Source organism: Haplochromis burtoni, unplaced genomic scaffold (genome assembly GCF_018398535.1).
Source record: "Haplochromis burtoni strain Fernald_Lab_line unplaced genomic scaffold, NCSU_Asbu1 Contig_3, whole genome shotgun sequence".
NCBI lineage: Eukaryota > Metazoa > Chordata > Actinopteri > Cichliformes > Cichlidae > Haplochromis > Haplochromis burtoni.
This window is the reverse complement of record NW_024582364.1, coordinates 2,101,218-2,116,256: the sequence shown is the minus strand read 5'-3', so window position 1 is coordinate 2,116,256 and position 15,039 is coordinate 2,101,218. Positions and strand designations below refer to the sequence as shown.

General features: G+C 41.5%; 1 protein-coding gene across 9 annotated transcripts in view; it reads right to left on the bottom strand.

Moving 5' to 3' along the window:
- Positions 1 to 3,609: 3,609 nt before the first annotated feature.
- Positions 3,610 to 15,039, bottom strand: part of LOC102306641 (histone-lysine N-methyltransferase 2C) — an 88,388-nt gene continuing 76,958 nt past the window's right edge. For 8 of the 9 annotated variants that reach the window (XM_005912732.3, XM_005912736.3, XM_042219253.1 and 5 more), the window contains 17 exons: positions 14,668 to 14,856; positions 14,246 to 14,410; positions 14,004 to 14,133; positions 13,740 to 13,887; positions 13,464 to 13,648; positions 12,894 to 13,030; positions 11,632 to 11,911; positions 11,114 to 11,253; positions 9,612 to 9,725; positions 8,392 to 9,508; positions 8,159 to 8,295; positions 7,928 to 8,070; positions 7,638 to 7,812; positions 7,411 to 7,527; positions 7,256 to 7,329; positions 5,807 to 5,915; positions 3,610 to 5,545 (listed from right to left, as the gene is read on the bottom strand). In XM_005912732.3, coding sequence (XP_005912794.1) covers positions 5,453 to 5,545; positions 5,807 to 5,915; positions 7,256 to 7,329; positions 7,411 to 7,527; positions 7,638 to 7,812; positions 7,928 to 8,070; positions 8,159 to 8,295; positions 8,392 to 9,508; positions 9,612 to 9,725; positions 11,114 to 11,253; positions 11,632 to 11,911; positions 12,894 to 13,030; positions 13,464 to 13,648; positions 13,740 to 13,887; positions 14,004 to 14,133; positions 14,246 to 14,410; positions 14,668 to 14,856 — 3,453 coding nt within the window. In that variant the 3' untranslated portion in view covers positions 3,610 to 5,452. The remainder of the gene's footprint in view (positions 5,546 to 5,806; positions 5,916 to 7,255; positions 7,330 to 7,410; positions 7,528 to 7,637; positions 7,813 to 7,927; positions 8,071 to 8,158; positions 8,296 to 8,391; positions 9,509 to 9,611; positions 9,726 to 11,113; positions 11,254 to 11,631; positions 11,912 to 12,893; positions 13,031 to 13,463; positions 13,649 to 13,739; positions 13,888 to 14,003; positions 14,134 to 14,245; positions 14,411 to 14,667; positions 14,857 to 15,039) is intronic. The other variant, XM_005912733.3, reaches the window with a different exon arrangement.

Here is a 15,039-nt window from a genome sequence, read left to right as displayed (position 1 = left end):
TCAGCATCAACGGGGAGTGTGTGGAAAGGGTCTCCAGTTTCAATTTTCTGGGTGTGCACATAGACACAGACCTCCAATGGAGCTCTAACACCGCTGCGGTCTTAAAGAAGGCCCAACAGCGTCTCCACTTTCTGAGAATCCTCAGAAAAATGGTCCTGAAGAAGGAGCTGCTGACCGTCTTCTACCGCTGTTGCATTGAAAGTGTGCTGACATATTGCATCGGTGTGTGGTTCTCCAGCTGCACCACAGCACACAGAAAGGCACTCCAGAGGGTCATTAATATGGCCCAAAAAAATCATTGGACATTCTCTTCCCTCCCTGAAGGACCTGTACAGCACTCGCTGTCTCAAGAGGGCACGCAGCATCCTACAGGATGGAACACTCCCAGGACACCGGGTGCTTAAGCTGCTGCCTCAGGCTACTGAGGTCCCAGACAAACAGACTCAAGGACAGTTTTTACAACAGGGCAATAGCCCTGATCAATGCAAATAGCTGACCTGACTGGCTACCTACCTGGACTTTTTTTGGGGGGGGGAGGTAACAATGTTTAAAACAATAATAATAATAATATTTATATTTATAGCAAGGTGCAATAATAATTAATGTGCAATAATAACAGTGTGCAATACACACACACTTATTGTTCTTTTTCTATTACTAAATTAATATACTGTGTTGTGTTGTTTGTGTTGCGTTGTGATGTGTCATATCGTGTCGTGTTGTGTTATATGTAATGCCGACGTAGGACAGTTTTCAAATCTCATTGTACTACTGTACTATGTATGACTGTGCAATAACAAAGAGTTATCTTATCTTATCATCTTCATTGCCACACCTGACTCCACCTCACCCTGTCCCTACCATGCTCCTCTGTATGCCCAGCTTCACTATACATCCAGGAGTTTTCTCTGCAGGCTTCCTTTTTTCCTCCTGCCTGGCAGATCCATATTCAGCATCCTTTGTCAGTACATCCACTGCCCCTCCTCTGCACACATCCAAAGCATCCCAGCCTTGCTTCTCTAACTTTATCTCCAAACCATCCAACCTGAGTGGTCATTTTCTTGAAGTAATTCCTTACTTTGACCATCCTGCTCACTCCCAATGAAAATCTCAGCATCTTCAGCTCAGCCGCCCGTCGTTTTGTTATTTTCATTGTCTCCAAAACTTATACAATAGCAGGTCTCACTACCATTTTTTTTGTAAACCTCTTTCACGCTGCTATTCTTCTGTCACAAATCACCCCTGACACTCGTCTCCACCCTGCCTCCACCTCTCTTGTGCACTGTCCGTTGCTTATGCTGACTTGAATTTATTTAGTTTTCTGTTTGATAAACTTTTAAAAGCTTATATACTTCTTGGTTTCTTTGTAAAAAACACATACTGTGTAAACAGCAGTCTTTAATTTCCACGTGCTTACAGTGAAGCATCTTTCTATACCAAATGTTGCACGAGGTGTATTGGTACTATTTAGTGTCCATCCACATGGGTAGTTTAAGAACATGAGCACCGAGCCCTCCAAGTACCAATCAAATGCAGAGTGCACAGCACAACAGAGTGTGTGTTTTGCCCGCTTACTCGTACCATCATGCCAAGATGCCACCTAGCACTATGTCTTCTATGTGTCAAGATGTTATTTAAACACAAAATGAAACACATAATTATGCTTTTAGCTATAATTAAACTCAGCTTTTATTTGTTCAAGCTCAAAGTTTATATAACATGTTTCTCATGGAGTATGAGTGGTTTAAAGATGTAGCAGGGTTTTTTTTGTTTTACCAACAGTCAGGTCCACAGGAGTGATACCCAGTAAATGTCCTGGCTGCATACCAAATATCCTTGGGCAAAATACTAACCCCATGTTTGCCTACTGGTGGAGGTCAGAGGGCCCGGTGGCGCCAGTGTCCGGCAGCCTCGCCTCTGTCAGTGCGCCCCAGGGCAGCTGTGGCTACAACGTAGCTTGCCATTGCCAGTGTGTGAATGTGTGAATGACTGAATGTAGTGTAAAACGCTTTGGGGTCCTTTGGGACTGAGTAAAGCGCTATACAAATGCAGGCCATGTGCAAGCACAGCACACACAATTAACTAAATTTGGTTGAAAGTTAACACGTGTTTTTGTGCCATCGAGATTGCATGCTAGCATAATGAGGGGGTTCCGGGCTCTGAGAGAAAGTGGGATCGCTACAAGATGACTGAAGACCCAAGAAGGAAAAATACCTCTTTTATAAATGTTCGTTTATTCAGTCGTTGTGACATAGTGGATCATTTAATGTGGACTCTGAACAATCTGAGAAGAACAACTCTTTGGCTTCCTTGATCACATGTCCATAAACAGTCATAAAGTCATAAACAGTCTGTGATCATAATAAAAGATTTTTATGAAAGTCTCTACAGCTGATGAATGGAAACATATCTAGAAGTCAGCATAACTTATGACTCATTATTTGCTAGTATGTTTGAAGCTTTGGTTGAACTAAACACAGGACACACATCCACTCTGACCACTTTCTTCAAACTGAGCATCAGAATGGGGAGGGAGGGCGATTTAATTGTGAGCATGGCATGGTTACTGCTGATCCACTAGGATTTTCCTGCAGAACTGCAGTTCTCTGAGCAAAAATGTATTGTTGACATCACAGGAAAATAATTAGACTGCTTGTAGTTGGTAAGAAATTTACAGTAACTCAAGAAACAATTTGTTACGGCTAAGCAGAAAAGCAGCTCTTAATGCACAACACCCCCAAACTTGTAGCAGATGGGCTACAGCAGCAGAAGACCACACCAGGTCCTGTTAGAGTTGAGCAGGAAACTGGGCTAAAGTTCACACAGGCTCACCAAAATTTGACAATACAAGACATAAAATAAAAAAATTGTCTGACGAGTCTTAATTTTTGCTACGTTTGGATGGTAGGGTCCAAATTTGGCCTAAGCATGAAGCATAGTAAATGAACTGGTTCTTATACAGCTCATTTCTACTCTACCTCAACACTGAAAGCAACATGCCTCATTCACCAGTTCACACTCTTTCTTACGAGCACTTTTTCTAGGCTTAACTGCTTTCTGGCTAACATTTACACTCCAATGGATGCATCATAGAGCAACTTGGGGGAAAGTATCTTGCCCAGGTATATTTGGCATGTAGAATGGCTCAAAACAGGTATCAAACAAACAACCTCCTGAGCTACAGTCACAGCACTCCATCCCTGCATCTATTCTGATGGGCACACTTGAGGTCCCTTAGTACCTCATATCATTTAAACATCACAGCCTCCACGAGTATTGTTTGCAGATCATGTCCCTTTATGACAACAGTGTAGCCATCTTCTGAAATCTACTTTCAGCAGGATAATGCTCCACATCACAAAATTTTAATAATCTCAAATTGGTTTTTCGACCATGAAAATCACCTTCAGTCACCAGATCTCAAGAAAAAAAAAAAAAGCACCTTTTGGATGTGGTGCTGGCATCATGCCAATATGGAGAAAAGTCTGAGGAATGTTTCCAGGACCTTTATGGGATCCAACACAGTGCTAGCAACATGCAACAAATTCCTTTTCCCAGCTTTAATTAAAAGAAAAGAAAGTGCAATCATTGAAAACACAAACAAATTGCTAACATGTAAAATAGTTTATTTTTGTAAATGTTTCTAAATTCAATTCCACAAACTCCAAACCTCATACTCTGTACACTTCAAAAGGCAATTCAAAAAAAGAGAAAGAAACAAAAAAAAAAGAAACGAAAAAGAAAAGGAACAAAATAAAAACAAAAAGAAAAGAAATGACTACTTTACACGACCAAGAAAATGTAGCACAAACACACTGGCAGGATGATGTATCGTACAAGAGAAGAAAAAATATCCAAGAAACAATTTTGTTACAACCATTCATTGAGAAAAATATATACAATTGAGTCTTCGGAAAGTTAAAAAAATACATGCCATATACATTACAAGTTCTAAGACTGTCTCCAAAATTTTACAGTCAACTTGAAATTGTGCACGCAAAAACTCCTCTGCTTCTAGCATGTGACTTGTGAAGTGTCAGTATAAGAAATATTTCTGATTATAAGCAGGATGCCATCTCTTTCCAAAAAAACGAAACAAAAACAAAAGGCAGAACAACCTATAGTTCTCCATAGAATTCTTTCTGTCGCGCAGTGGTTCGTCTAAGTAACAACATTATTAGACGTTCGCACCTTATTTGTGTTAAAAGTAACGTTTAAAAAACAACAACAACAAAAAAAACAGGTTAACACATGTTGCTGTTTCCATTTGTGATAAAAAGTTAAAAAGCAGTTTTTTTGGGTTTTAAAACCTAATTCACAGTTCTTTAAAATCAAACCTGATTAACAGCAAACAGATCACAATGATCTTTTACTATCTGAAGAGTCTTTTTTTTTGATTCTGTAACCGATTACTTGTTACATTAGTCAACAAAAATATTTCTTTTTTTTTTGAGAGTGGTCAAAGTAAGTGTAAGTCACAAAACACTACGCTACAATACCGTACTTTTAATACAACAAAAATACTTTGTGAATTATTGTGGTTATATTACAAATTCTGTACAGAATAATCATAATATATACTCTCAAACTGAAATAACGTCCATCTTAAATAAATTTCAATGACAAACAGAACAAAAACAATTTTTAAAAACACCCAAACATCGAGAAGGTTAAGGTAGTATTTGGTCGGTTATTCCTATAGTTTTTTTGTTGGTTTTTTTTATGTACATTTATACAAAAGTAACAGCATGTCTTCTTCAATCTTCAAAAACAATAGCAATCTAGCCTTCTTTTAACTCGATCTCATTTTGAGAATAAAATTCATTCACTCAGTAATAAATACAAAACCTCTCGAATTCCACACAAATCACATGACAGAGACCTATGATAAAACTGACTCATGGAATCAAGTATTTAAAAGCTTGTGTGTGTGTGTGTGGGTGTGTGTATGGGTTTTTTTTGTTTATTTTTTTTTATTTTTAGTGCAAGTTAATATTCCCTTCGCGGTATTCATTGCTGTACATTCCTCATTCAGTGATGTCTACATTTAGTCAAACGGTATACATTAACAGTATGAACAAAAGGGCCTGCCCTTAGTAAGCAATAAGGCCGCACCCCACACAGTGCTTTCTCATTCGCTGGTGGATTCCGCACCCCCATGTACACCAAACAAACACACGGATACATACAGACGGAGGCGTCGACAGAGCCCCTCACATATGGCACGAGTCATTTCCTGCTACTGTGTTATATTTCCCTTCCTCCGCCTATTTTTAATTCCACGTTGTTGACGAACCAACACCGATTCATTTATTTCTCCAAGGGCTCAGGCCTTCTGCTCATTCGTAAAATGACTTTAGTGTGAAGTCTCTTATTTATTCTGTGCAGAGATCACAGCATCCTCCACACGCTATGGCAAGGAATGCGTTTGGGTTCGTCGTTTCCATTTTGCTCAGTTAATCCACTTCCTGCATTCAGGAGCTCCACAGTGGCAAGCAATCTTGTGCTGGCCCTCAAAGCTGTCAAACTGGTAGTTGAAACACAGCTGCAGAAAACAAACACGGGAGAAACACCCATGGCTATATCACAACTGCACCGTTTACACCCACATATGCATGCAAACGAACAGGGATAAATTCTAATTACAGAAAATTTATATATATATTATATATAATTATATATTTGTATATATGTTATAGTATTATATATTATTAATATATATTATAATTATTTTGTATATGTTATTATATTATATTATTATTATAATGTGTGTGTGGTGTGTGTGTGTGGTTGTGTTGGTACCAACCTCCTCTCCTTTTTCAATTCTGCGAATGCAGCTGATGATGATTTTGTAACCCCTCTCAAATGTTACCACCTCAGCAACACAGTTAGGGGCACAAGAATGATTGATATATCTGAAAAAGAAGCACGAGTCACGCGTGAAACAGCGTTCAGAGCATTACTGTAACATAGCCGACCACATTTAAATGATGGCAGATTCTATTTGCAACTAAAGGCTCATTTGCTGCCTCTGTGAGCTGATTCAGACACGCAGCGGCAGACGGTGATAAGATGAAAATGCCAACATTGTTTCCAACTTGTGAGTCTGTGTTTGGTCAGCATGGCAAAATGAGACGCAAAGGCAGTTTAGAGTATGTTTATCGGGGTTTTCATATCTGTGGATAGATTTTGTCAGTGAGAACTCATAACAAAGTAGTACTGACTACTGAGTGTTCATCTTTCACAAACTATGAAGAAGGGCACGAACCTGTTCCAACATGGTCTCTAGTTCTGGTTTCATGTGTGTTTGGGCCCTTTTGACAATACAACTGAACTGCCATCACTTTGATAACAAAATCCAAAAAAGGCCAACGTCTACAGCAGCAACGAAAAAAAAACCCTGATGCTCATTTGCAATATGTACCAGTTTGCAGACAAGCCTCCCACACACAGAAGCAGAGTCTCGTCTGTGCCACTTTACTGGAAGATTATATCGGTAAGACAGATATGGAGAGGCTACTTTTAAGACGTTGAGGCGTGCACTCCACAAAACCTTTGTTCCATCTTAGCAGCTCATCAGTTAAGTCCTGTGAGAAGTAAGGCTGGCCATCCATAAATCTAACTACTTCTTTTTCCTTCCTCAAAAATCCCACAGATGCTCAAACAGACTTGAGATTTCAGGGACTTGGAAGCCGAGTTAACACCCTTGCCTCCTTTGGCAGTGGATAGTGGTCAGTATGAAAACCCTGTGCAGCACTGTGCATTCTGATAACTTTCTACCATAACCAGTTTTCAGTAAATTGTGCTGGAAGTGCTCTTCTGTGGGATCACAGAACCACCCTTTACTCCCACACATCAATGTGCTTTAAGCCCTCATCACTTGTGCTAACCACTGGAAACAGGTAACACCCCACCGGACATGCTGTTCTGGAGGTGCCCTGACCCAGTCATCTAGTCATAACAATGTGGCTCTTGTCAAAGTCACTCAGATCAACAGGCGTGCTCATTTTTCCCTGTTTTAACTTCAAGAGCTCACTCTTCACTTGCAGCCTCTTGTAACCACCCCCTTGACAGATACCAGTGCACTGAGATCATCAGGGTTACTCACTTCACCCGCAAGGGGTTTTAATGTTGTGGCTCATCGGTGTGCTACACTGAATGACATTTGTTGCAGTAAGTGAGTATGAAAGAAATGCTACACTGTCATAAATACATTTATGAAAATGCTCAAACAGTTCGTGGAAGCTCAGAGTACCTTGCGATCCCTCCATTAAGTGTGGCATCAACAACATGTTCGCTGTCGATGCGGAACATGAACACTGCCCGGTTCTACAAGGAAGAGAAGAAATGCTCTTAGCTTTTGGAAAAGATCATTTTAAAGAAACACAATGTTGCAGCACATATATTTACCTTAGACCTATAGATTTTCTCCTTCCTGATGGCGACCTCATTTCGGAGGATGGTTCCATTGTACTCAATCACCATTGTCTGTTTTTCAATGTCTCTAGCAGCAAACAGCCCCAGGCCCTGTGAATATGTCAAATAAGCAGGTTTTCATTTAGTCAACAGGAAATGGAAAACAAAAGCATCAGTCTCACTCTGACAGTTTAAAAAGAATTTAAATGTGGTCGACTCACCTGGATGCGGGAGCGGCCCAGATAGACGTTGGCTCGCCACTCACTCTTCATCCAGCGGTACTGGGAGGACCTGGGGTGCACCACCGGAGGCTTATTATGGGGGGCGCCACCTTCTCCTTGGGCAACATTCTGGTTAGACCTGGCACTGCTGCTGGATACAGCCTGTGGCTGAGGCCTTTATTTTTAGGAGGGAGGTGGAGAAGGAGAACATTTTATTAACTCTGACTTATTTACTTGGAGACAGAACGTTCCCAGGAAGCTAATTTAATGTCAACTTCAAACAAAGTTACCTTATCACCAGTGAGGTGTAGGGAGAGCTTGTTCTTGGCTGAGCGCGGGCACAACCAGCTGGATTGAACATGAGAGGCAACTCCACGAGAGGGTTGCGTCCGTAACGGAACGAGTACCTGTCACAAGCTTCCACTCCTGGGAGCTGAAACCAGATGAAAAGCATCATTTAGAGATTTGTTGATGTTTTTAAATTCTTGCAGCTGATGAAATCCTCCAAAGTAGGTACAAACCGATTCTGTGATCTTGGCAACTGCAGGAACTGTGAGCCCAAACAGATCCTCTCCTTTCAGGTAAACAGGAAAGAGCTTCAGAGTGCCTGACTCAGCTCTCTTCTCAGCAACTGGGCCTAGCACCTTATCCCACACTCCTAATGACAAGAGCAGAGACAAGAACAGAAGCTGGTTAAAACTGTTTCATTAGCCACAAAAACACACACTAGTATTTTTTTTTCCTGAGGGCAAACCTTTAGCAGAGGTGTCAGTCAGGACCATGTCTTGGTAGCCTTGTTCGATGACTCTGATGGTAAACTCTGGTATCCCGTCTCTCTCTTCAACTGAACAGATGTAGCGACAGCGGCGATTGCCATGGCGCATGCTCCAGTAAATGCGGCAAGCTTCATAGCCAACTGGAAAGATGGCTGTTGAGGAATGGAAGGACGCCATCTGTAGCGGTGTGAGCTGGCCGATCGCATGCAACACCAGACTGCCTACCCGAAAGGTGTAACCTAACTCGGGCTGCTGCACAGCCGTGGCAATTTGACGCACTTCGTCTCTCTGGACATAAACACGCCGGAACACGGCAAAGCATCGCAGCTCGTGCTCCAGAGCATGTCCCGCTGTTCCCCGGGGCCTGTGGGCATGGCAGAGCATGGTCTTATCCTTGAAGAAGGTGCACTGAGCATGCAGGGCACAGGTGAAATGGTAGACATTGGTGCAGCGCAGGCGGTGGCAGCCGCTGGTGGCTCCGGTCTGCTGACAGTAGGCGCATCGTATAGTTTGACCACGCCGCAGCGCAAGCTCCACATTGATGAGGGCGCCAGCTTGAGTCTCGTACACCTCAGTCGACCAAAGGGCACAGTTGAGATGAACCCACACATCGAGATCTAGATTGAGCAGCCTGGCAGGACCATCAGTCATTCCATCTCCAAACTGATGGCAGAAACAGCAGCGTCTCTGGTCCTTGAGTGACACTGGAGGACGCAGGGAGGCTCCAAGCTTCTTCAGGAGCTCATCAATCTTATCCTCATCCGGGAGCTGTGAATTCCCTCTTGGCACCACCACCTGGACAGTCCATTTCCTCCATCGGAGTCCTTTCTGTCTCTTTCCTTGATGCCAGCCGTCGTGGGCCCTTGGCCTGGACTTCAGCTTCACTGTCACTTTGAGGGCATCGGATTTTGCGTCAGTCTTGGGTGTCTCACCTGCTGAAGGGAATGGGATGGGAGGTGTAGAGGGGGGTGACTGCTTTGGCTGAAGCTGGGCCAGACAATGGACATCCAGGGAGGACATGTTGTTACTGTACTGGTGCTGAGTTTTAGAAAGGCTCTCTGTTTGCTCAGAGGCTGGGAGGAGGGACACAGACTCCTGGGAAGATGACAAGGGAAAAAAAAGTGCCAAACATAAAAGTCAAATGCTTTTTTAAGACTCAGATTTCTCAGAGATGTGCATGGGTTACAGTGGTACAAACCTTAGATTCTGTGGTTGATCTGGACTGCAGTGGTGGTGATGAACAGTAGAGAAGGAAGCAGTTGTGGCTGCAGAAGACCAAGTCGTCTTCAGATTTAAAACGGCCTTCAGATTCCTAACGAGAAGAAAATCAGTCCAAGTTTGAAGAAGCTGAATTAGGAATGAGGTGTAAGTCAACATCTGACTAATGGAAGCCACTCAAGGCAAAGCGATGTTGAAAAATAAATTATGCAATATTTAAATAACCTAAATACTGCTGTTTAACCTACTAACTGATCTGAAATCTATTTAACTCCATTAGGAAAGATTTACATAATCAGAGCACATGTTCAGTGTTATTGCAGTGCTGTGCATATGAATATATTGATAAGTGTGGCCCTTCAGGGTGAAAGGAGTTTTAATACTTCATTTCTCCAACGTAAAAATCTGGTAAGCCAACCAATCACAGCTCATATAATAATCTCAATATTATATGTATACATGACATTGAAATGATCCAAATTTCTGACAGTGGGACTCATTACACAAATCAAAGCTATAGTCATCTCCAAAATGCATAAAGTTAAAACAAAAACATAATTTCAACATATCAAGCAACATTAGTGCAAATTTGCATTTTGTACAATTTCACAGCTGTAAAAAGGAAAGGAGCTAAAGCTTGAGTTCTCGGATAACTTTACCAAAAATTCACATTTTAACTAGCTCATCGGGGCTTTGGCATGGACACAGTCATCATTATAAAAGGTTATGTGATGCATAAATGAAAGCTTTAACTAACTGCTAAGTTCACAGACTAATGAGTCATGCTTTTGGCTTTTATTGACAGCGGCATGCAGAATAATTTGCAGGAAGGAGCAGATTTACTTAAAGAACAGCAAAGTCTGCACGTATACATCGAACGTTATTTAAAAAAAATAAAAATAAGATCAACCGAAGGAAGCATCTACTGCAGGACTCATTATTCACAATGAATTACTACCTTAAGAGGTTCAAGCTGTAAAGACAGAACAAGAACAAGTTTGAATCTGAAGACTCTTAGACTCTGTTTCACAAGGTGATAAACTGTGGTACCACAGATGCTGACCTGCAGAGTGTCTAATTTAAAAAAATAAATAAATTACTAAATATAGAAAAGTAATCTTTGTTAAAATATTAAAGCCATGTGTCATCTTTGACTTAATGCTTTTTGGAAATCAGCTCATCTTTTACTTGTGATAGAAATTTTGCTCAGGGGCAAAACTGTCACATGGCACTATATTAAAATATGGTGTACTTTAGTCAACGGCGTTAGATATCAGAGCCTTTTTGTTCATGAGAGCTGCTGACGATCAGAAGCAATTTATTATCTGTGGCCTTGATCTCTGAGTAAGGAATGGAGAAGCACTACATCCTCAGTCCATTCAGGCTTCCTGTAAAGGTTATAATTTCAACTTTTAGCCTTTATTTGACAGGTGGTGTGCACAGTTAATATATACATGACTGTGCAGCCAATGCATCTGGTACCTTCATATGAACAGGGAGGTCTTTGATGGCTTTCTGCACTCCATTTCCCAGAACCACCACCTTACAGTGGCAGCACCACTGGGGTTTACATCCAGAGCTGCCAGGGATCTTGTGATCAGGTCCTCGAGCTCCAGCATTGCCTGATGTAACAGAAAAGTGATGCAAAATTAGATCAATTTTTAACATCTCTGACAGTAACCTACAGATGATTGAATCTTTAATTGGACTAAACAAACTTTAGCAAACAAAATAAAACAGCCTTTATAGAATTGGACTGTAGGCTACCTTCAGCCTCAGATAAATAATGGTACACTCAAAAAACTGTTAAAAAACAAAAGCGCTCCTATGGATGTTTAAAGGGAAGTGATTAGGTATCAAAAGAGTATTGCTGAATTGTGCTTTTTCACGGGGAGTGATTACATTTAGCTTAAATCAAACATGACATTTCAATTACAGGCGGTATTACTGCACTGGGTGGAATCAGAGATGCTCTTGTTTAATTTAGTTTTATTCCCTACCTGGGCTGTTGGGATGGAAACGGAAATGATGTGCCTGCTGCTGCATCATTCCCTGTGGTCCACTGGCTCTGATCATTTGTCCCGGCCGTCCATGCAGTCCTCCACTGTCTCCTTGTCCATTGAAAAGCATGGGAGGCCGTGGCTCCATGCCATGTGGGCCCACCCTTTGACCGCTGACCATAGATAGGGGCCCCCTGTCTGGGGTGCTGCTGACCTCATAACTGCTGGGGATCTTCACACACAAGAGGTCTGAAATGGCTGCCACCACACCGGTAATGTTCTGAAAAATAAATAAAACAAATAAATAGAAATTTAGAGCAATGCAAGTTGTCCTCTAAATTCGTCCACCATAGTCACCCAAGTGCTCCAAGTAAAAAGGCACTTAAAGCTGTTAAATGTTGACTTCTGTATTACTCCTCTGATTTAATATTAAGAAGTGAATCTCTTAGGAACTAAAATGCCCATATCAGCTGATTTAAAAGTAGTTTACTTTCTCATGTAAAATGAAATCTGCCAATAAACTAGGATAGCTAAGTTAATATGCAGCTTTAAATATCTTGCACGTGCAAGAATTAACAGAACTTGAATAATCCTAAAATAATGTGTGTAGAAAAATTAAGCTATTATTTTAAGAACTCTGTAATTTCTCAGAATTACACTCTGACTAATAAAAACAAGCATCCTCCTTAAAACAAACCCTTGCAATAATTATCTTTCCCTTACTGTGTGGCCAGATTATGCACATGTCTGATATGATATAGAATGAGAGAACTGGGAAAAGAATTACTGTATTTTTCTGACCATAAGGCGCACTGTCAATGAACGGGTCTGTTTTCATACATAAGGCACACCGGATTATAAGGCGCATTAAGCAAAACAAGCATTAGCATTCACCCTCCAGCTTCACTGTTTATGTTATGCTAACATAGCTGTGTCGCTAGCGATCACGTAGCACATGATTACATACCAGCTATCCCAATTTCAGTAACCCTACAAACGTCACTGCTGTTTAGTTTTCTGTCTTCATTTATGTTGGAAGTGACAGCAGTTTATTTAGAAATAAACTGCTGTCACAAATTGCTGTTGATGAAATTGATGAAAGAATTTAGACAGTTTTCAGAATTCATACATAAGGCACACCAGATTATAAGGCGCACTGTCGATTTTTGAGATAATTAAAGGACTTTAAATGTGCCTTATAGTGCCGAAAATACGGTATGTCAGATTTTTGTCTAACCTCAGTAAATGTAAAGTATTGTTACCTCAGCTGCAGCTGGTCTCAGAGTGATAGCAACAGAAACCATCCCTTGTTTGGAATCATTAGACATGGAGCCAAAGGGGGAGCCAAAGAACATCGAAGAAGGCTCAGTCTTGACATCCTGCAGTTTGATCTGGGTCCCTAATGAATTGAAAAAGCAAACCACTCTCAAAAACTGCTGCACTGTTCAAATGTGATCATACAAAGGCATACACAGCCATCTTCCACATACTTTTATGCAAACTGTAAAGGATTCTTATGCGTATACATTCTGCACATGCACACTAAAAACATAATGGAAAGCCAGAAAAGGAGCACCATAGTTAAGTGTGCGCAACATCTCATTTGTGGAAGTTGCAAAGCTGGTGTGTTTGTATAAAGTCATCACATTGCTAAATTTTGGCCTTTATGCTGAGAATGCTGACCCCTGCAGATCTGGAAAGATGATCACATTTACATCAAATGGACCCTCGAGGATACACTAATGTGAAAACCACGAATTTACTTTTTAGTGGAGCTTTGTGTATATACTGCATAAAATAAATAACTAAATAAAACAGATATATGCGTTTACCTTTCCCATCAGGTGCAGGAAGCATGGGGAGGACAGGAGACAGGCAAGGGGATGGCGGCTCTTCCTTTACCAGAGACAAGTCTGGGTAACGGCTGATCTCCATGCCAACCACGCTCTCGGGAGATGAAGATGGAACAAAGCTGTCAGGTGTGTCCCTCTCCTTGCAAGGCTCCTGTCCTCGATTACTACAACAAGGAAAATAAATAAATAAATGAGCAACTCTGTTAAAACACTGCAGCCCAAATAAATCATGAAGTACTATTTTTTATCCGTTACCTGAGCTCTTCCTGGTTGTTGTGAGGTGGTGTGGGAAGAGAAGCTGGAACATCCACAGTTTTGGGTCCCTGAGCGATGGCCCGAGCTAACAGATCTTCCTCACTCCTAAATGGAACATGCAGCGGCTTTGGGACCAGGCCCTTGGAGACTGCAACAGGAAAACAACGTTAATATGTATGAATGCCTCCTTCCATTTTCTGCTCCCATTTTAAGATTATGGAAACACAATCGGTCAGCCCATCTTGGACCTTTATGAGTGCTTACCCATAGCAGCGGCTTTGCTGGCCAGCTCTTCGGTTGTGGCAAAACCGTTGATCATTTTCTGTCGGTTCACAGGTGGTGGAGTGGGAGGAAGAGATGCCGGCGGGGTCGGTGGATTGCTCAAATTACTCTGCTGTAGAAGCCAAGTGCAATGCAATGTCAGGCACACAGTGCCACAGACACACTTAACACACACCCACCCTTTGTTTATCTGGTATCCCCTTAGTGAAGCAGTAAGATCTCACCTTGTAGGCCAGCTGGGAATAATAATCAGAAACTCCATCTAGTGAGGCGCTGCCAAAAGTACCAGACAAAAGGTTCTCTCCATTGAGCTGGCCACTGCCGTAGGGAGCAAAATGGGCAAAGTTGACCCCAATCAGAGGCTCCATGAGAGGCAGCAGAGAGAGCTGCTGTGTTAGCAGAGACAAGCAGACCGGTGGAAGGTTAGCAGAGAAGTCAGACCAGATATATTCTTGCACAAACCATCCCGACCACAATCACTGAAATGTTCTCAAGTATTTTAAGTTCAAATGAATCTCACATTCTGCCTTCAGACTACAGCCTTTCAAGATAACAACACACAGCACCCATCAATTGGAAGAGGAGCAGGTACAACAACAGAACAATATATATGTGTATATATATATATATAAATAAACCAACTTACCTGTTTGATTTGGGTCATTACAGAGTCTGGTCCAGTGTGCATCAGTTGCCTTTCATCTCCTTCCTTTTTCCTCTTCTTGTAGCGAGAAACAGGTTTTTCTCCTGCTTTTGGTGCTCTCTTGTTTCTCCCTTTCTTCTTCTGCTCGGGGAGCAGAGGTCCAGGAAAGTCATGGGTGCCATCTGAGTATGCCTGGAGGTGAGACAGAAAAAAACAAAAACAAACAAAACATGAGCAAAACAAAATTACTTGAGCAGCATAATGACTTCAAGTTAGATGTTTTCAAACACATAACTATGACTCATTCATATTCTGACAGCTATGATTCATTCTAATTTAGCTATGATGACCCTCCCATCTGAATCACTCTGAATC